General features: G+C 43.8%; 1 protein-coding gene across 1 annotated transcript in view; it reads left to right on the forward strand.

Annotated features, from left to right (window-relative positions):
- The window catches only part of ermp1 (endoplasmic reticulum metallopeptidase 1), an 81,774-nt gene extending 62,840 nt beyond the window's left edge, over positions 1-18,934 (forward strand). The window contains exons 7-11 of the mRNA XM_030148376.1: positions 11,612-11,824; positions 12,006-12,226; positions 14,957-15,183; positions 17,286-17,390; positions 18,796-18,934. Coding sequence (XP_030004236.1) covers positions 11,612-11,824; positions 12,006-12,226; positions 14,957-15,183; positions 17,286-17,390; positions 18,796-18,934 — 905 coding nt within the window. The remainder of the gene's footprint in view (positions 1-11,611; positions 11,825-12,005; positions 12,227-14,956; positions 15,184-17,285; positions 17,391-18,795) is intronic.
- The last annotated feature ends 2,331 nt before the right edge of the window (positions 18,935-21,265 follow it).

The following is a 21,265-nucleotide window of genomic DNA, read 5'->3' on the forward strand; positions in this document are numbered from 1 at the left end:
ATCTCTTATAATGGGAATATTTTTCAAAGTCGCACCAAATCCAGAATCAGATCCGGATCGAAATAATTTCAATGCCTTGTGTTGACATCATCATGAAGAAGCTGTATACCAAGTTTGAAGTCAATCAGAGCTGTAGTTTTGGAGAAGAAGACGATTGAAATGTTTTCCCCATAACAGCCCATGTTAAATTTTCCGTAAGTTCCCGGATCCAGAAGAAGATCCTGATCAGCATGTGGCCATTATGTTTTGGTCATCTCCCCATCGGGGCTGTACTGTAGAAATGTCAACTTGATATCATTTATATTTACTGAGTTATTGCATCGATCCACTTCCTATCTCTTATAATGGGGAAATTTTTCAAAGTCGCACCAAATCCAGAATCAGATCCAGATCCAAATAATTTCACTAACTTTTGCTGACATCATCATAAAGAAGCTGTATACCAAGTTTGAAGTCAGTCGGAATTGTAGTTTCGGAGAGGAAGACGATGGAACAGACACGACGACAGATGACGATGACAGACAACAACAGACGAATGTATGACAACAATAGCTTACGGCCTGTCAGCCGGTAAGCTAAAAAAAAAAAATACAGTTTACTGTGCAAAATTGTCACACCTGCTCTTGCATTTCAACGCCAAAAGTAAGCAGACCTGACGTTTTTGTGTCTGGTTGGGAAAGAATAATCCCGAACGCTCACCTGAATTAGCTTAAGTAGCCATTCAGGCTCAATACAGAGCTAAATGAGCTAAATTGTGGCTAGCGACTAGCAGACTGAAGCTACCCGTGTAAAAAGCGCACAAAGGCTTAAAATGTACAAGGCACCATGTCTTGTTTCTTATAAGTGACCCGAAAGTCATTAAAAGCAATCATAGGAAACAACTCGCCTCTTTCTCCCTCTGCAATCAGCCCTCTCCGCTCCTTAGGTAGCTGCTGCAGCCAGTCCACCCAGCAGTTATCAAATGGGTTTCGGTAGTCTTAATTTCAATGAATGAAAGAACATGGTTCAACGGGTGGCAGCTTATATTCAGCACGTAGTGAATATTAAATTAGCTAGATAACCAAGTTTTTGCTAGGGACCGATCACTTCGACAAAAAAATGTTTCCAAATTGAATATATCCTGTAGAATGTATGCGCTGTCGAACAACTTAAATTCGACCATCACTTTATGCATATATTTATGTTAATATGGACCTAAAACTGTAAATTTGTCCAAATACACCTTATCGTGGCGACAACGAAATATGACGACTGCAGACTTCTAAATGCTTCTCAACCAAAATTGATAGGCGTGGTCAAGTTTAACACTCAGAGTGTTAGAGTGCGTGAAACGACCAAAATACACACTAACACTGACTCTGCGAGTGTTAGTTTTTATGGATCAAACGTTATATTAACTCTGAATGGTGTTAAATACAAGTAACACTGGAAAATCAACACTAGCAGATTTGCTGTGTAGATATATTGGCTAAACATCAATACCAGCAAATATTAGCCTTTTAGATTGAATCACAAATAAAAACAGGATGCATATAGAAAGTAATACTACTATCAGTATCAGCTATTGCCCAAATTGTTATTTAAATCATTTGTATTGGCCCAGAATTTCCGTTGTGCACTCTGAATTTTTACAGTACAGTCAAGATACAGGAAAGTGGAAAATTCCAGCTTGGCATTGCTGCCTGTCGCATCTGCTCCGGTGCCCATGAGGTCAGCTGCAGGGTCATCAGCCAGGAACCACCGCTCACAGATGTTTCACCCGTTTAATCCTGGAACATCTCCTGGTGGCGGGGCAGTGAGAGGGACGTCTCCCTGTCACCCCCTGCAGCTGGTAGCTATTACCCCCTGTGGCTGTTGTTGGGGTTAGGTGTTCTTTCCCCAGTGCCTGTCCTTCCTTCTGAGCCAGAGCCAGAAGCTGCCTTTCTCCGCCTCCTCAGAAAGCTCTTTCATAGCCTTCCTCAGCTTCCCCCCTGCCACTCCTGAGTCCCTCAGTAGCCACGTCGTTGACAGCCCCACAAAGCCGCGGCAGCCAACCTCCACTGGATAGTCAGACAGTCAGATCTGCGTGCTTGGCCCTCTTTCGCTCAAATGCAGCCTGGATCTCCTCCTCTGATGGAACTGTGAGTTCGATGAGGTACATTGCTTTTGCTGATTCGGACCATACAACAATGTCGGGACGAAGAGGTGTGGTGGTAATCATGGTGGGGAATTGGAACTGTCTGTCGAGGTCAACCCTCATGTCCCACTCCTGACCGGGGGAAAAAGGCCTTGGTCTCTCTTGACCTGGTGTATCTTGGCCCTCCCCCTTCTTTGACAAAGCTGGCGTGGTCTGCTGCAGGTAGTTGTTACTGCCCTGACTGCATCCTTCCAGCACCTCCGCCAGTTTCCTCAGGACCTGGTCATGGCGCCATCTGTAACGTCCCTGGGAGAGCGTGGTCTTGCAGCCTGACAAGATGTGCAAGAGGCTTGCGTTGGGAGCGTTACAGAGCGAGCAGGATTCCGTTCCTGAACCACTGGTGAAGGTTCCGAGGGCAGGGAAGCGTGTCGTAGGTTGAGCGAATAAGGAAGCTCAGTCTTGCCTGTGGGATCTTTCACAGGTCGGACCAACTGATGTTGCGGCTGACAACTCCCTCCCAGGTTGTCCAGCTTCCTTGCTGGCCCTGTGACATGGCCTTGATCTTGTAGCGCTCCTCCTCCGTCCTCGCCACCTCCGCCACCACCATCTCCTTCCTCTCCTTGCAACTGGCCTTAGACCAGAATTGTGGCCCTTCTCCCCATCCTAGCCCTGCTCTTCCTTCTTGGAGTCTGCCCACGATCTCTCTGTGTTGCAGCCTCCTCACAGCTTGGTCAACCTCAGCTTGGGCACTCCACGTTCGGCCAGTGGGAACCTTGGCATTGGCTTTCCTTACTGATTGGTCGGTGGACTCTCTCAGCTCCAGCACCAATCTGGCCTTCTCCTGCATGTACCCCACGCTGATGGACTGCAGTGGCAGCTGCAGAGCATTCTTGCTGAAGAGGCCTGTTTCGGAGAGACACCGTGGCAGTCCAAACCACTTCCTGATGAACAAGTTGGCCTTCCCACCCATCTTGCCCATGATGGATAAGGGGACCTCGCACGTCTTCAGGGGCCACATCAGCCTCCTGTAAAGTGTTTACTGATAGCACCAGGTCTTTACTTTCCAGGGAGTTGGCTTTGATCGATTCTTGCCAGACCATCCATCAGCTGCTTCAGGACAGTTCTCCCCACTTGCTTGTCAGACAGCTCTGCAGTGTACTGCCTCCCCAGGCTTTTGATGGGTTGTTCGGATAGGAGAGGAATTCTCTCTCCCCTGACCACGAAGATGGTGTTGTCATTCCTGACTCCCCTTCTGAGTGACAGGCTGTGGGATTTAGAGGGCTTGATTTTCATTCTGGCCCATGACATCAACTCATCCAACCTCTTTAGCAGCCGAGATGTACATGCTGCTGTCTGAAGGAGACTGGTGACATCATCCATGAAGCTTCTCAGTGAGGGTAGCCTCTGGCCAGATGGTAGTTTTATCCCTCCAACCATTTGTCTTACTCCTATGAGGATTACTTCAAAAGCTGTCACAAATAAGATTGGAGAGATTGCACATCCCATGGCAATCCCCACTTGGAGCTACTGCCACCCGGTGGTGAAATCCTGGAGGGCAAAGCACATTTGCAGGTTGCTGTTGAGCTAATAGGACTTGGTATTACAATCCCTAATTGATCAGCACTTGGTGATGGTGGTAGGGGTAAAAGCTTCACTGGGGTCTTCAGGTGGGCACCCTGCTTCATTGATGTTTCGTTGATAGGCCCACAATGGCGGTTTGGATCGATGGCGACTACTTAGCTGGCTTGATGGCAGTTTGGGTTGATTGGGTTGATGGAGAATACTTACCTGCCTTGATGGCGGTTTGGGTCGATGGTGCTGTAAAGAAAAAAACAAAAAAATAGGTACGCCGGCGGTTTAACATGTGTAGATCTGTTAAGCACATAGGACTTGGTATTACAATCCTTGTTTGAATGGCACTTGGTGATGAGTGGGGTAGGGGTAAAAGCTTCACTGGGGTCTTCAGGTGGGCACCCTGCTTCATTGATGTTTCACTGATAGGCCCACTACATCTCCACAGAGCTCAACGGCGACACCAAGCATCCCTGGTGTGTCCCCCTTGGCTTTTACCCTCGGTGGTCACTTTGCAGCCCAGATGGGGTCCTTCCTCTTTATCCATAGCCAGCTGCTGCTGCGCTCGGCGGCTTCCGACAGTGATCTGATGGCTTGCTGAAGGGCCTGTCCTCGCACTCCCATCCCCTTCAGAAGCTTGGTTTGGATCCAGCGACAAAGCCTCTGTATCCACCTCCACGGGAAGCACATGGGCACGCCAGCCATGTTGTTCTGCCTCTGCTGTTATGTCGGAGTATTTCAGGCATTTGCATTCGTATGCTTCACTGACTGCAGCCTCCCATGGTACAGTCAGTTCTACAATGAGCAGTGACTTCTGCGATGTTGACCATAAGACCAGGTCTGGTCTGAGATTAGTTGTAATTATCTCAGGTGGAAAGTTGAGCTTCTGGTCTAGATCAACCTGCATTTTCCAATCCCGGACATTGCCAGGAAGGTCGTTTCCACTCTAGCAGCTGTTGTTGCTGAGACTTGCCCTGCCCTTATGAATGGGATGGTATTCGGCTGTCCAGACACTGGGGAGGAAGGATGTTGTTAGTTGTTCTTCTTCCTTCCAGGATGATCGCCAGTGTCGTAGGACCTAGTTGTGTCTCCAGGTGTACCAGCCTTGGGACAAACTGGTTTTGCATCCGTGAGAATGTGCCTGAGTGTTGCAGGGGTTTTGCAGAGAGCACATGATGGATCCTCTCCCAGCCGCTGGTAGGTTCTTGGGTGAAGGAAGCACATCATAGGTGGCTCTGATAATGAAGCTGATCCGGCTTCCTTCCATCTCCCACAGGTCCCTCCATGTGAGCTTACGATGCTCCAGGTTTTCCCAGCTAGTCCACTGACCCTGTTTGGACTGTGAGACTGCCTTTGCGTATCTTGCTGCCTCTTCCTGCTGTCGAACCTCAGCCACGACCAGCTTTCTCCTCTGGGTAGTTGTGGTCTTGTGCCATGTGGGTCGGCTTGTTCCAAGTCCAAACCCACTTCTTCCATGCTGCACCTGCCCTACAATGTCTCCATGTCTGAACGCTGATTTTGCTTGCTGTATGGCCTCTGATGGGATCCATTTCCTGCAGTTGCCAATATGGGGGCAGCTGCTCGGATCGTGTCATCCTGAGACTCTTCAGGGTCATGTTCAACCTCACTTTGGCACATTTATATTCCTCCGTGAGGCTAGAGACAGGCAGTTTCAGGGCCCGTGCCCATACAAGCCGATATTGCTGAGGCAACGGGGAAGACCAAGCCACTTCTTGATGTAAGAGCTGACTGTTCTCTCCAGCTTCTCAACTTTGGTCATGGGGATCTCATAATTGTTAAAGGCCACATCAGGTAGCAATCCGAACTGCAGGCACCACAGTTTCAACTTGTCAGGAAGCAGGGTCTTGTCTATGCTGGTAAGACCTTTGATGGTTTCTGCCCTCAGCTGATCAATCTGGTTGAGTCTTTGAGGTTCTTGTTGTACCAGTGCCCTAAGCTCTAATGGGTAGCTCTGACACCAGAGGGATGGGTGTATCCTTGATGTAGAACCTCTGGTCCACAAGTTTCCCTTTGCTGGTGGATATGCTCCTGGATTTGCTAGGTTTCAGCATCATCCTTGCCCATGTGATGTTGTCCTGAAGTTTCTCAAGCAGCCGTTTTGTACATGCAATGGTAGATGTTATGGTCGTCATGTCATCCATGTAGGCACGAATGGGAGGTAGACGCTGTCCACACTGCAGACGTTCTCCTCCAACCATCCACTTGGACGCTCGAATGGTCACCTCCATTGCCATTGTGAAGGCTAGTGGGGAGATGGTACATCCTGCCATTATTCCTACCTCTAGTGACTGCCATGATGTTATATTTTGTTGTTTTGACACAGAACTGCAGGTCTTTGAAGTAGTTTTGACCAGGTTTGTGATGGTATTTGGGATGTGGAAAAAATTAAAGGCTGTCCAGATGAGGGAATGGGGGACCGATCCAAAAGCATTGGCCAGGTCTAGGAATAGCACATGCAGGTCTCTTCCTTCCCTTTTGGCAGATTGGAGCTGGTGCCATATCATGCTCGTATGTTCTAAGCATCCTGAGAAACCGGGTATGCCAGCTTTCTGGACCGACGTGTCAATCAAGTTGTTTTGTTTAGGTAGATTGTCATCCTTTGAGCAACAATGCTAAAGAAGACCTTCCCTTCGACATTCTCCAGATTAATCTGTCGGAATTGATCGATTTTTGAGGCATCCTTCTCCTTGGGGATTGTCACTCCCCCAGCTCTCCACCACACTTTTGGGATGGTTTGTGTCTTCCATGCCACCTTCATTTGCCTCCACATAAACCGCAAGACGTTTGGGGAATTTTTATACAGCTGGTATGGTACTCCATTTGGACCTGGAGCTGAAACTGTCCTTGCCTTCCTTACCACTTTCTCTATCTCACTCCATCTTGGGGGACTGTCATCCAGCTGATGTTCTGGTTGAGGCAGTGGTGGCATGTCTGGTGGTAATTTCCTCTGTTCCAGTCTGTGGCAGTCTGTGTGAGTCATTTTCAGGTGGTCTTCTAATTCCCTCTTTGGCATTTTAAGAGATCCACTCTTTTCCTTTGTGAAGATTTCTTTCACAAATCTAAAGGGATCCTTGTAGAAGGATGTTCTTGCCCTTTCTTTCCTCTTGTGTCGGAGCCTGATGTTTTCTGCTCTCCGTAAACTTCCCAGGCGTCCCTTCAGGTCTGCTTGCAGGAGGTCGATGCCTGCTTTTTCCTCCTGTGAGGCTCTCTTCCACTGCTTCCTCAAGTTCCTTCTTTCTGAAGTACAGCGCTATCAGGTTCCTGATACAGAGAGGCATATGGAAGAACTCCAAGGCATAGTTGATCAGCTGGTGTGGAACTGATCCATACGCATTGGTGAGGTCAAGCCAGACGACGTGCAGGTCAGTCTTCTCCCGCTTGGCCCTCTGGATTTGGTTCCAGATCATCGTGGAGTGCTCCACACATCCTGGAAAACTTGGGACTCCTGCTTTCTGGCAGCTTGTGTATATATAGCTATTCTCAAGCAGGTAGGTGGTCATCCTTCTGGCTAGCGCTGAGAAGAAGATTTACCCTTCCACATTCAGCAGGGCGATGTTCCTGAATTGGCTGATGTCTCTGGAGTTTTCTTCCTTGGGGATGAAGACCGCTACAACTCTTTGCCACTCCAATGGGATGAGCTGCTTTTTCCAGGCAGTCCTCATCAGGTACCACAGCAGTTCTAGCACCTTGGGGAAGTACTTATAGAGCTTGTAGGGGACTCCATTGGGGCCAGGCTGATGAGGACCTCGCCTTCTTCACTGCTTGCCTTACTTCATTGAGCTTGGGGGCATGGTGTTGAACTCGGCTGTTGGTAGTGCAGGCCGGGGCACGTACCCTGGTGTTCCCAATGGGACATTCATTAGTGGGTGGCTCTACTGCCTCTTAGCATGCGGTTCTACTTGCTCCCTGATGGTTTCGAGCTTCCCGGACTTCTTCTCCTCCAGCAGTTGCCTGGCGTGCTTGAAGGGATCCTTGAAGAAGCTGGCTTGCTCTTTTTGCTTCCGGCTGCTGCACTTCTGGATGCGTTCAGCTCGGCGGAGCTTTGCTAGCCTTTGCTTGACCTTCTCCCACAGGGCTTTAAGGCCTTCCCTCTCTGGCTGGGTGGCCTTCCTCCAGATCTTGTGGAGTTGTTGGTGTCGTTGCACAAGCTGGGAGATCTCCTTTTCCCTCCTCCCCCTCTCCCTTGGGGCAGACTTCTTCTTGGGGATTATTTCGCCAAACCTGTCCTTGCAGCACTGGTATGTGATGTCCCCGAACAGGTTGAGCTTGGCTTTGATGCCTCCTCGCAGAGCTCCCTCTAGCCTCTTGATCAGGTCTGTGTCCAATGTACACCTTGCCTCAGCTTCATTTGACCTTGGCCATTTGAGCTTGTCCTTCCTTACTGGTTTTCTGGTCTCTGTCTTTGGCTCTGTTCTGTGTGAGGTGATGGGGATTGGGTCTTGGAGCTCGTGTAGGGGCTCCACTTCCTCCAATGGCCTTTCTTTCTCTGTGACATCTGCGCCTACAACAACATAGGGTCCGTTGGCACTGTGGTTTTCAACCTGGCTCCTGGTCCCTCTTGTCTCACCCACTTTCACAGCTCAAGGTTGCTGCTGGCCTTTCTGTCCACACTTTGCCTTCCCCTGGTGGATATGTAGCCCCCTGAACGTGGTTACGTTTTCCCACCCGCAAGCACACTTTCGGAGGATCTTCTCATTAACTGGAGCTCTGGCATTCTCGTTATCCGTTTCCGTCGTCAGTGTCATAACCGTGTGATCCATCTTTCATCCCACCTCTCGGAGGGCCTGCAGGTTGTCCCTTTGTAGTTCTTCGTAGTAAGGAATGGGTGTCTCTCCTAAGAGAAACTAGTGGGTTGGGTTACTGGTCACCCACTCCCGATGCGGTCTTTCCCTGCTGTCAACCAGACTTTCCTGGCTGTCGTCCAGTCTTCCCTGGATTCCAACTGCCATGTTCACAGTAGTCACTGGGTTGCCAGAAATTCAGTTAAGATACAGGAAGGTGGAAAATTCCTGCTTGGCATTGCTGCCTTTATGACTAGTCTCCTTTTTGTGATTCCTTTTATTAATAACTGATTGCTATGTGTGATTAGAACTGTGTATGTAACATGAGTTAGGGGATGAGATGCTAAGGCCCACTATACAAGAGCAATCAAATGACATGATTTTTCTGCTGCAATAAATACTGTCCTGGATCCTGAGTAACACTACCAAAGGCCACTGGTCAGGACTATACCAAGTCACTAAACGCTCATAATGTGTCAACTCTATAAAAAGCATTCTTTTTTTGTCATATGGTGGTGTGGAACTCACTTTTTGTGATCAGTAATATTTTCTCGGTGGATACTTGGGAAAAGGTACAAACACAAAAACAATTAAAGCTGCAAGCAGCACTGGGCAGGACCTCGCACCGGGCGCTCCGCCTCCCGCTGAACCGCCTCCCGTCACTGTCGACACCTCAGCTCCACTCACACCTCTCCGTCCTGATACCAGCTCCCAGCCTTTTGTGTCCGTCATCCTTACATCTGTACAGAACACCAGCGGCCCTCTGCTGAAACCACCATCACCTTTAAATGAGACTTTTATTTTGGAAAACCTACTGTGTGTATGTGCGTTTGTTTTGTATGTGAGAGACAGAATCAGTTTGAAAAATGAATTGAAATTGTAAGAGTAATTGAGCATAAAAGTGATGATTTACCACATTTAAGGGTATTATTTTGGAAAAAAACTCTATTGTGTGAGCATGTGTGTCTGTTAGAAAGAGTACTTTTAAATGAAGAAACATTGTACAAACAGTTGAGCGTTTGGTCATAAAAATGAAAAGAAGCTACTTACTAGACATTATGTTTTTTTAATAAGGGTTTTATTTTGAAGAAATGTACTCCGTGTACTTTCCACTGCATGAAAAACCAGATTATCGACCCCGTAAACGCCCGCCAACTTCAAAGATTCCCAGTAATTATCGTGAGTTTACAGAGAAGTTCATCGATGCCAGAAACTGCCACAAATGGAGCCAACGGGGAGGGGGGCAGGCGGGTGCGGAGGTTAACACCTCACAGAGGTGTGAATGTTTGAATGTCACTGGTGCCTGCCATGTCTGGCCACAGACACACTCTTTGGATGTTTTTATTTTTTTTTTTTTTTATTTTTATAGTAACCCATTGGATGTTACCACAAAGGACAGCTCACATGTGATTGATCATCTGTGCAGCATTGTAATATGCCCCACCCATTAAAAATATTATTATTTTTTATTTATTTATTGTTGCAGGGTAATAATTCACATACTGAAAACATCACCACCAATATCAATTGAGAAAGAACACGACTGCCAAGATCATGTTAACAAATAAAGACAAGCTTTAATAAATGCAGAATGCAAAAAGCACTCTTACATATTTACGAAAAAAGGGCCAACATTTAAATTAAAACAAACTTTTAGAATAAAAAATTACAACATTTTCAAATTAAAACTAACTTAGGTTTTAAAAAAGTAAGTCAAAGTCATGTGCTGTCCTCACAACATGTGACTGTGCAGCTACAGCCAGCTAACAAAAATACAGTGGAGTCCAAACAAGGCTTTCTTTTCTGATTTGGAGGTTCCCCTTTACTTGACGTTTTCTTTAATGTTTTTGTAACTGCAACATACAAATACATACAACTTCAATTGCTAACAGATAGTTATTATTAATTACGCTACACATCTAATGCACTCACATTGCTAGCTTGAATAGCATAAACGTTAGCTTCAGTACATGTTCACAGAACAGTTTCAATCAACCAACATCTAGAAGTTAATATTGTTTTCGGATATATACACTTACAAAGACGAAAATTTCACAAGGCACAGAGTAGTAGAGCACACTTAACGTACGTGAGTTTCTCTGAACTTTAACTGCAGAGAAAATAGCGAACAGGAAATATACGTCAAAGATCATCTCTAGCAAAAGAGCGCTCACTCTGTATACAACCTTAGCACACAGCAAACACAAAGATCCTTAAGGAGGCGACATCTCCTATCAATTCTTAAGCCAACTGCATTTTAACAGATTTTAACATATTTATCTATTATCAACTTGTTGTAACTTATGAAAGTAATTTATACAACTTATGAAATAAGTTTGGTCTTTGACCTAAAAGCATCACATCAGATAAGTGTTGGTGCCATCTTCTCTGAGGGTGGTCCAGTATGTTGGGTTCTGCTGTAGTGTCTGTTGGAGTGCAGCTCAAAGGTTTAGAGAGCTCCAGACTCTGGAAGGATGGAGGCCTTACAGTCAACCCAGATGTCCCATCAGCAGTGCCATCTTCTTCATCAGACGTCATATCCATTGTGATCCCTCTCCAAAAATCTCCTCCTTGTTCACCCTCTTTTGCCTCCAGCTACTGTAAAGACAGAAGTACCATCAGTGCTGCACTGTGAGGCTAACAGAATAGTAGAGTGTGGTGTTTGTGATAGATTAAGATTAAACACAGATTCTTATAAATCTTACCGTCTTTAGTCTCTGCTGTGGGCTGAAATTTTCATGGCTTCTGCCTGGACTGTTAGATCTTGGTGGCAGTCAAATTCCAGTTTAAAGTGGCGTTGAGGAAAAAAATAATATAAAAGCGAACGAAAAACAATAGGGCCTTGCTTCCAGGCAAGGCCTCTCACTGTGTGAGAGGGCCTTACCTTTCGGCTCAGTCCCTAATAATATAAAAACGAACGAAAAACAATAGGGCCTTGCTTTCAAGGCAAGGCCTCTCAGCGTGTTAGAGGGCCTTACCTTTCGGCTCGGTCCCTAACAATAACTTTACACCCAGTTTTGTTTCCCGTAATTCACGTCATATTGTCTCTGTGCTCTTAGCTGTTATATCAGTGCAGCTAAATTCATTTTAACACTACTACTCATTTCCATTTCGTTTTTAGGTGATAATATCTTGGCAGTCCTGAAGCACCTGGTAATGTCAGAGAAGCTGGCGGATTCCTCTGAGTATCGCCATGGTAACATGGTGTTCTTCGACCTCTTGGGGGTCATGGTGGTAGCTTACCCGGCTCGTGTTGGCACCATTCTTAACTACGTGGTCGCTGCAGCCACTTTCCTCTATCTGGCTAAGAAAGCCTCACTGCCTGGCAATGGGGGTAGGTCACTATTTCCTGTGTTGTCATTTCCTCGTTTGGATATGTTGTGTGCTTTTTGTAAAAATAAACTTGTAAACTAAATGCCCCATAAACATGAACATTACTTTTTAGGCTTTTTCTAGTTAATTATCATCAATTGTTGCTGTGCGTAAAAGTTTAAATGTGTCTCTGTCTCTGTCAGGTGGTCGATATGTTCGAGACTTGGCCTTTGCCACAGGCGTAGCGGTGCTGAGCTGGTTTGTCACCCTGCTGTCAGTGCTGATCGTTGCCCTGCTTGTCACTCTGCTGGGCCGCTCCATGTTTTGGTACAACCACTTCTATGCCTCCATCTGCCTGTACGGAACTGCTGCCACTGGCAAAATGATTCTAGTTCACACGCTGGCCAAAAACCTCTACTACGGAGTGAGTAAATGGACTCTTAACTTTGGAGAGTCGAGTTAAGCAGCAGACCCTGTGTGTACTTGCAGAATTCAAACTACAGTTAATGGAAAGAGGACAAGAGGTGCCTTGTATTTTTGCACATTGTGATGAAATGATTACACAGACAAATGAGAATCATAGAGAGGGGATGCATGTCCTGCATGCAGACCCATATGGTAGTGTCACAAAGCCATATGTACACTAGTCCCTGTTTCTCACAGACTTCACTTATGAATGCCAAGTTCAAGTTTTCGGCAGATCTGTATGAGAGGCTGAAACATTCTATGAGGAAATGTTGAAAGTTCAATAGTTCATTCAATGCAAAGGTGACTCAGCTGCTTAAACTGCTGGAAATTCAGGTCCAGTGAGTTCAAGAGTAAAGCTGAACAGACCAGTTAAAATAGCAGTGAGAGCAGCATTTATGTTTGGTATTCGGTGAAGACACTTTTAAAATCTAAAGTACAGAATTTGGCATGTTTTCAGTGAGTGCTTCACACCACTGTCTTGAATAGTTTCTGTTTCACACTAAATGCATTGTTAGGAAATTAAGTTTTGAGTTCCGTCAGCCTGAAGCATTAGTGGGTCTTTTTAAAAAATTTTTGTATTAACAGGGTAGCTTTCCTAAACATTGCATTTTTAGACAGCATTTTGTTAACACAGGAGAAACTAGATGGTTCAGGATATTTGTTCAGTCAGTCTATGAACCAAGTTTCCTGAAAACTGATGCTTCTGTTATTGAGTTAGAGTGGTCATAATTAGATATTGGAGAAAGCAATATTTCTGTAAGCAGTTAAATGTCACCAAGTTAAATGTAAAGTGTTTTCCTTTTTAGTAATACACCTGATATTTAGAATCTGTGTCTACATTGGCATTTGAACTCAGCTCAACTTGGCATGCATATTACTGCCAATATGATAGCCATTCTGAGGTAGCAGTGATTGCAACAATATGTAGCTGCAGTACTGAGATACCTTGAATAACTTACTTTAAGATGACTTACACATACCAATCATGTGCTTCATAGAGCAACATTAGAACAGCACAGACAAGAGTAAAAATGATTTGTAATTCTTAAAGATTAAAATAATACAGGAGTAGTGGTGTTAAATAAATAGTAAATAATAACTAAATAGAAAAAAATGCAACAATGTATTCAAAAATAAGAAGAATAATAAGATACAAAGGATGTCAAGGTTTGCACAATCTTATGGATATTTTGTGGCCAGAGTCATTCAATTGAAGCTGAATCAAATGATCTTGTGGTTACTTTCTACTCGGACAATTGTATGGTAAAGCAAAATGCTGAATGCTGGTGAAAGTAAGCTTAAGGGCTGAAGGAATGTCAACTGTCCTGAATGAGATATCAAATGACACTTCATGGTTTCTAAATCATGTGGTTTATATTTCAGTGTTTCCTTGAACTTGCAGATAGGGTTGACTTTATTCACTACACTTTAATGTAATGAGTCTTTGCATTCTTTTACATACCTATGTGTATTTCACTTGGATTAAAACTATGTTGGGATTTTTTTTCCCTGAGATGAATTTGTGGCCATGACTCATTTAACTGATTTAGAAAGTGTAGTGCAGTGATGAGAAAGCAAACAGTTCTCCTCCCTACTTCACTGACAAGTTTCTCTCTGTCTGTCATGATATAAACTATCGAGGTGTCAGACCTGTCAGTCATGTAATAGCTTATTCATGAAATAATTATTTCAGAAAAGTTGTGTCAAAATATTCCCTGTTTTTAAAGCTATGAAAAGGAATTGTGTGTGATGCTTGCAGCAATTGGACGGACATACCTACAGTATGTTAATCTTCTCTTTAGATATATAGAGCAAATGGTTTATTCAGTGCATGTCTGACTGCCAGTAAGTTTTGGCTTATATAAACCATCACAGAAGGTTTATTTTTCACACAGAGCTACAGCTAACCATCTCACAAGTCTACTTTTTATGGCCAGACTCCAGAAAGGACACAGACTCACCTTTGTCCCAGACGACATAAAGCTGCTAAAAAAAAAAAAACCTGATGAGGGAGCTGCTTTTATCTGTGGCCTTGTTTCTAAATACTGCTTGAACAAGTTTCCTTTCATAGGACAGAGGAGTCATTACCTCAACTCATTCTGTGTTTGAACTAAATCTGAATCATGATCTAACAAGTGGTGCCAGGCACAACAAACTCCACCCCTCGCAACATATTGTAGCTTATTTTGGCATCGATCCAGCTGATCTCATTATGTGTATGTGTGTGCTGATGTCAGCATATCAATTGCCTATATGTGCCAAGTTTAAAGTAAACTGAAACAAAATTGACGTTTTTATAGACATTTGAAATTTCACCCATTATAAGTAATTGGGGGGGGGGGGGGGGGTAAAAATTCATAAAAAATTTGAACTTTGACCTACTTTTCCCAAAATGTAATCAGATCTATTCTGGGTCATTGGCAATCTATAAACCCATTTTGGTATGAATTAAACCAGTAATTTTGCTGATAGAGTGTTAACAAACACATTGTGATTCTGGTGTAAAAGGGAACTGGCAACTTCAGTCATGCTTCTCCTTCTTTGTTCCTGTATTAATCCATATAGGCTATTAGGTGATGATGATTTACAGCACTTTCCAAAGATGGTTAGAGACATTTTTAGTGGAACCAGTTTGAACTGATGATAAATCTCCACTGTGACGGATATTTGTGCGTTTTGTGTGCAGGGTGTCCGCCTGGTGGAGCTGGGTGATCTGTACTTTGATGTGAGCTTATTGCTGTGGTGTTGCAGCCTGGTGTGGCTCAGCCAGCAGGGCCTGTGCTCAGCCTATGTCCCAATGCTAATGGTGGCCTTCCCCCTGGCCACCCGACTGCTGCTGGCCAACGAGTTTAAGCACAGAGGTAAAAGCTTGTTTAAGGATCCACAGCACACAGGAGAAAACATTCACTTACAGTGAGTTTTTTTTTGTTTGTTTGTTTTCATTCATTTAGTCTTTCAGTTTGTTTTTTTTATTTCAATTTAGTTTAGTGCACAAATGATTTTATTTATTTAGTCCAAGTGACTATGTTTAGCTTAGTTCTTAATTTAGTTTAATGTATTCCAGGTTTCAGAGGCTGAAGAAGAATATATTAAAACCATTGCCCAAAGCAAAAAATTTTAATGTTCTAAAAAAACAAATGCGATTCCCCCAGTTCAATTGAGTTTTGATATATATTTCATTGATTCTTGTAGGATTGCTTTTATATCTATATACCTCTGCTGTCTGGGGTGGGGGGGTGTATAGATATACACACCTGATCAAAATTTTTAAGACCAGTTAAAAATTGCATGAATACATTTTGCAATGTTGGATATTAAGAAGGTTCTCAGTAGTTTCAAAACGCAAAAAGAAGAAATGGGAGTGAGACAAAAAAAAATTTGAGTAAGCAATTTATTGAAAACAACAACTAAACTGAAATAGGTTGTTCATCAGCCAATCAAAAGTTTAAGACCACAGCCTTTAAAAGCCAAAATCTGCACCAAAATGTGGATTCAGTGCGATTTTCTGTCAGGTCTTCACACTGTCATGACCTCCTGATTTCGAAGTCAAAGAAACTTTCTCCTTTGAATGTGGTCGGATTGTTGAGCTGCGTAAGTAAGGCCTCTCACAACATGCCATCACGGCTGAGGTTAGATGCAGTACAGTCATTTTGAATTTCTTAAAAGATCCTGAAGGTTATGAAACAAAACAGTCAAGTGGTAGACCCAAAAATAATTTACCAGCACTGAGCAGGAGGATCCAATTGGCTGTCTGTTAAGACAGTCGACCCAAATTAAGGCCGTGACTGGTGCCAACTGCAGCCCAGTCACCATCAGACATGTATGAGAGAAGGGCTTTGAGAACAAAATATGTCTTCAAAGGCCTTCTCTCCTTCAACGCCACAAAATTGCCTGTTTAGACTTCGCAAGAGAGCACCAAACATGGGACACTGAAAGGTGGAAGAAAGTTTTATTCTCTGATGAGAAAAAATTTAACCTTGACGGCACTGTTCCCCCTAAGCTGTGCGCGTGCGCAGTTGTGCACTGCTAACATGGTCTCCGCACACAGAAAATCTGCGTTGCGCATTAAATAAAAATCCAACCTCAACTGAGAAAAAATAAACACATTGCAATTTATTCTGTACCATTTTGCAGTGTGACCTAGAGTGACAAGTCAGCCAATGAGATGATGTGGTTTACACATGTGTTAACACAGCTAGTTAACGTCATTGATGGCGTCCTTACGTGCCACCAACTGGTGTGCTTACCTGCAAAATGGCGCAGCCACGGTGGAGTTATGACCTGCGAATGATGCTTAGTCTTGCTAGTGTCAACCCCTTACAATAATGGTGAAACGAACAGACAGTGGCACATCCACTTACCAAGTCAAAGTAAAAAAAGAAATGCGCTTCTTTTAGGAGGGAATGGCTGTCAGAGAATGTGCAAACGGAAGGAAAAATGTCAAAACTGGGTGAGATTTTTTCTTTTTCGAGTGAGAAAGGTCTGCTCTGAAAAACATGTAGCGAAGCCAAAGTAGCGAGCGAGTTTTCGGAGGGAAAAGTGTGGACAGAGTGGAAGCTGGACTACCTCAAGCGTCACATTCAGCAAAAAGTCATTTGAATGCGGTTGGAATTATACGAAGATGCAAGATGGGAATGGTGATCGGTACATTATTGGGGAAGAGCAGCACATTTGGACCAGCTGATGTGCATAAAGTCAAAGCTAGAAGCAGATGGGGCCATCAACCTGGACAAAGTGTTCAACCATTGGAGATGTGAGAAGGACAGATGGAAAAAGTAAGGTGATATTTCATTTCTCAATCAGTTTTTTGCTTATTGTCATTTATTAAGAATTTTCATTTATTATGGATAATCAGTAAATGCTAGTACTACAAGTAGTAGAAATGCTAATAGAAACTGTGTAATTATAGTTTACAGAGTTGATGGAATTTTCACCATATAACATGCTTGTGCTACAGCACACATCATTGTGCAAAATGTGAATGTTTCAATGTGAACAAAATTTTATCTCAAAAGGTGTACGTCTCAATTCTTTCAGAGCAAGAGCCCCACCCTAACCACAGAAGGAGGACTCTCACACCCTGTGAAAGAAGCAGACGGGGTCATCAAGCTGGACAAATTGTACAACAATTGGAGAAGTGAGCTGGACACACAGGAAAAATTAAATTTTTAAGTCCTCAGTCAGATTTGAGCTTATCTAGTTCTTTATTAAGAATTGTCATTTATGGATAATGATCATTAAATTCTGTTATTAGTTTATGAGTAGTAGAAATGCTAATGAAAATTGTGTAATTATATATTTTACAGACAAAGAGTTACAGGAGCAGGACTCTGTCCCAGACCACAGCAAGAGTTTCACACACTGACATACAAACTCATACTCAAAATACAAGTCAATGCTTTATAATAAATGCTAAGTGTGTTTTCAAAATTGGAGTTTATAGTTGGCTCGATTCAGTTGGCAGTTAATGTTAAGGCATACTTAAAATAAATATTTATACTTCCAATGGTGTTAACATACTACACAGGTCATGAACATAATTTTTGTCTTTTTCAAGTGGACTAAATTACTTAATTAAAACCAACCTAATGGAAATTACTGCTGTAATTTGATTCTTTTAGTAAACCATCTAACTTGGACAGATGTGATACTGGCGTGACCACAGTGTGCACATCTGATGTTGTTCTCAGTGGTCCAAGGGACTGCTCAGGGAGTTTGTGTGTTTGCTCAGACACATGAAAAATTAGAGGGAACATTGCTTGGCTGTCCTGATGGCTTCCAACGTTACTGGCATGACAAGGAGATCCCACTTGAGATGTTTTCTACGCAGCACAGTGGAGGGACGCCATCATGATCTGGGGAGCCTTTTCCTTCAGTGGAACAATGGAGCTTCAGGTTGTGCAGGGGCGTCAAACGGCAGCTGGCTGTGTGGAGATGTTGCAGGGGGCATCCCTCATGACTGATGGCCCTGGTCTGATAATGACTGGGTTTAAAAACAGGACTGCAGTTCACAATGCCCACCTGACAAAGGACTTCTTCCAGAGGAATAACGTCACTCTTTTGGACGATCCTACATGTTCCCCTGATCTAAATCCAATTGAGAACATTTTAGGATGGATGGCAAGGGAAGTTAACAAGAATGGACATAAGTTTCAGACAGTGGACTCAAAATGACTGTCTTACCTCAGCAGCACATTGTAAGAGGCCTTGCTTATGCAGCTCAACAATCTGACCACGTCAAAGAGAAAAGATTTTCTGCCTTTGCCATCAGGAGGTCATGACAATGTGAATACCTGACATAAAATGACACTGAATCCACATTTTTGCACAGATTTTGGCTTTTAAAGGCTGTGGTCTTAAACCTTTGATGGGCTGAAGAACAGCCTATTTCAGTTTAATTGTTGTTTTCAATAAATTGTGTCATGTTTATCACTCACTCAACTCTTTTTTTTTTTTTTTGCTCACTCACATTTCTTTTTTTTTGCATTTTGAAACTACTTAGAATGTCTTTATGACCAACACCAGATCTGTAACAGTGAAAGTGGACGAATTGGAGCTACTGACCACTAAGAACGGCTTTGTGAGGAACAGCAGCATCATGTTTATCATCGAAAAGTGGCAGCTTTGTGTTTACGTTCTGGTGCAGCAACAGCAGGATCACTGAACACACTTTTGCCCTGATATAGAGATACTGGTAGTCTCCTCTAGGCCCTTTTATCTCCCAAGGGATCTAACAGTAGCCATTGTGACTGCTGTTTACATCCCGCCAGATGCTAATGTTACCAGTGTCCTTGGCCTCCTGCTCGCTGTTGTAAACAAACAGTAGCTTGCCCATCCCAGTGGTGTTTTTTATTGTTGCTTCAGACAAGCATGCTTATGGACTTTGTTCCTAAATGTGTCCAGTATGTGGATTGTGCCATCAGAGGGAAAAATACGCTGGACCATGTTTACTAGGGGTGAGAATCAAAAACTGGTTCCAACTTAGAACCAGTTCCGATTGATCAGTTCCATCAGAACTGTACACTTCCAGCATTATCAATTCTTCTCAACGAATCTTCAGCATATCACTGGTAAGGTAAGCTGTAAGTTTGTGAAGTTTCATTCGGTAGGGAAAAGGTAAATGAGCTTCACAACCACGGGGGACATAGAGGAGTTTCACTTTCACTTTGCACTACCATTGTCAGGTACATGCGGCATGGACCACACCGCCCCGTATATTAACACACACACACCCCCATTGAATAAGTAGGATGGAAACTGCCTCACCCACTGGCAAACACCACCCCCCATTACACACCTTCACGCCAAGAGATCAAATCCACAGGAAACACTTGATTTTATCATTTACTATCACCATGTTTTCTGGTTTTCCCTACACTGTGGTGCAGTACATTAGGTAATTACATCACCCGCTGATCTGCTTTAACCACGAGAAATCATTTGCCACTTTTACACAGAGATCCCGGAAAAAGGTGAGAGGGCGATCCCACCCTTTTGCCACCATTAACTGATTTACACAGCCAAGCCAAAGGAGTAACAGAGGTGAGACTGGCTGGACTTTTACACAGCGGACCTGTGTTCCGGAATCAAAGGGGTGTTGATGCAGCGCAGGGTATAGTGTGATGTATAACTTGCAGATTGGAAATACCACAAGTATAGCTTCTTAGCTAACCTCTCCAGAGTCAGCCACATTTGTGAAACAGTGAAAGACAGACACAATCACGATTCTACCTTTATCATGGCTCTGTTACAACCTACAGAGATGTTACAGAGCCATGACAGAGATGGGATCAAATGATCCCACCATTTTGTTTACACAGACGTCATTCCAGAATAAAGATGAAACAGAAGTGCTGTGTAAAAGGGGCTATGGAGAGGAAAAAGCAATCCAAAGCTTGGCTAGATTTCGCCAGAAGAGATGAGAATAATACCATGTGTAATCAGTGTAATGCTGTAAATTCATGTAAGGGTGCAAATTAGGGGTGCAGTGTTACAGAAAAATTTTGGTTCGGTACATTTTGGGACAGGGGTCTTCAGTTCAATACATTTTTGACACGTTTTTGGTACGGTGAAGGAGACCAGTGAAGGGGGTGGGGTAGGGGTGTGCACTCTGTAACTACCTGTGGGGCACAGTACATTTAAAAAAAATATTGTTCAGTCATTTGTGCATTAACAGGCACCCCACATTATGTATTTCTGAATTTTTTTAATGTTCAATATTTGTTTATGGCAAACACTGTAATTTACTGAGTTGTTTTTGAATGCCTCAGAATTCCCTGAGGTGCTGTGAATGTGACCTCACAGTAACACTGCAGCAGAGGCATGGTGAAGGAGAAGAGGAGGAGGTTCATTTCATTTTGCTAAGTTGAGTTAAAAAATAAAAACCGTTTTGCTAGAAAGGAACCTGTGGACTCTTTTGTGCCACGAAGCTGCAACATACTGAAAACCCAAAGTGAAACCTAACATGCTTTGAATGTCCGACTCGTGCCTGTTATACTCTCTGTTATCATGTTTTGGGTTTTTTGCTGTGGTGCTGAGAAATTACTGCTGCTGAATGTATATAGAGGAAACCCTGCACATGGGTACTACTTACAGCCACCCTGCTTCCTGAGTGTTTGCATTCTTCACATAGGCTACATGTATTCATTGGGTACACCTCCATATTATACTGAAGGCCCCGAACCAAAACAGTTCGGTACAAACAAGTGCACCGTTACAACCCTCCTTGGCCTGATGAAGCATCCTGAGTTTTGCAGTGAACCAGGGTTTATTGTTTATGTATGTGCAGAAGGTTTTGGTTGGCACACACATGTCCTCACAAAAGCTAGTGTAGGATGTGACAGTGTCAGTGAGTTTGTTGAGATCTGTAGCAGCAGCCTCAAAAACCTTCCAATCAGTGCTATCAAGCAGGCCCAGTTTTGACTCAGTGGTCCATCTCTTCACAGTCTCACTACAGGCTTAGCAGATTTGAATCGCTGCCTGTAACTTGGGAGAA

Source organism: Sphaeramia orbicularis, chromosome 12, assembly GCF_902148855.1.
Source record: "Sphaeramia orbicularis chromosome 12, fSphaOr1.1, whole genome shotgun sequence".
In the NCBI taxonomy this organism is placed as follows: domain Eukaryota; kingdom Metazoa; phylum Chordata; class Actinopteri; order Kurtiformes; family Apogonidae; genus Sphaeramia; species Sphaeramia orbicularis.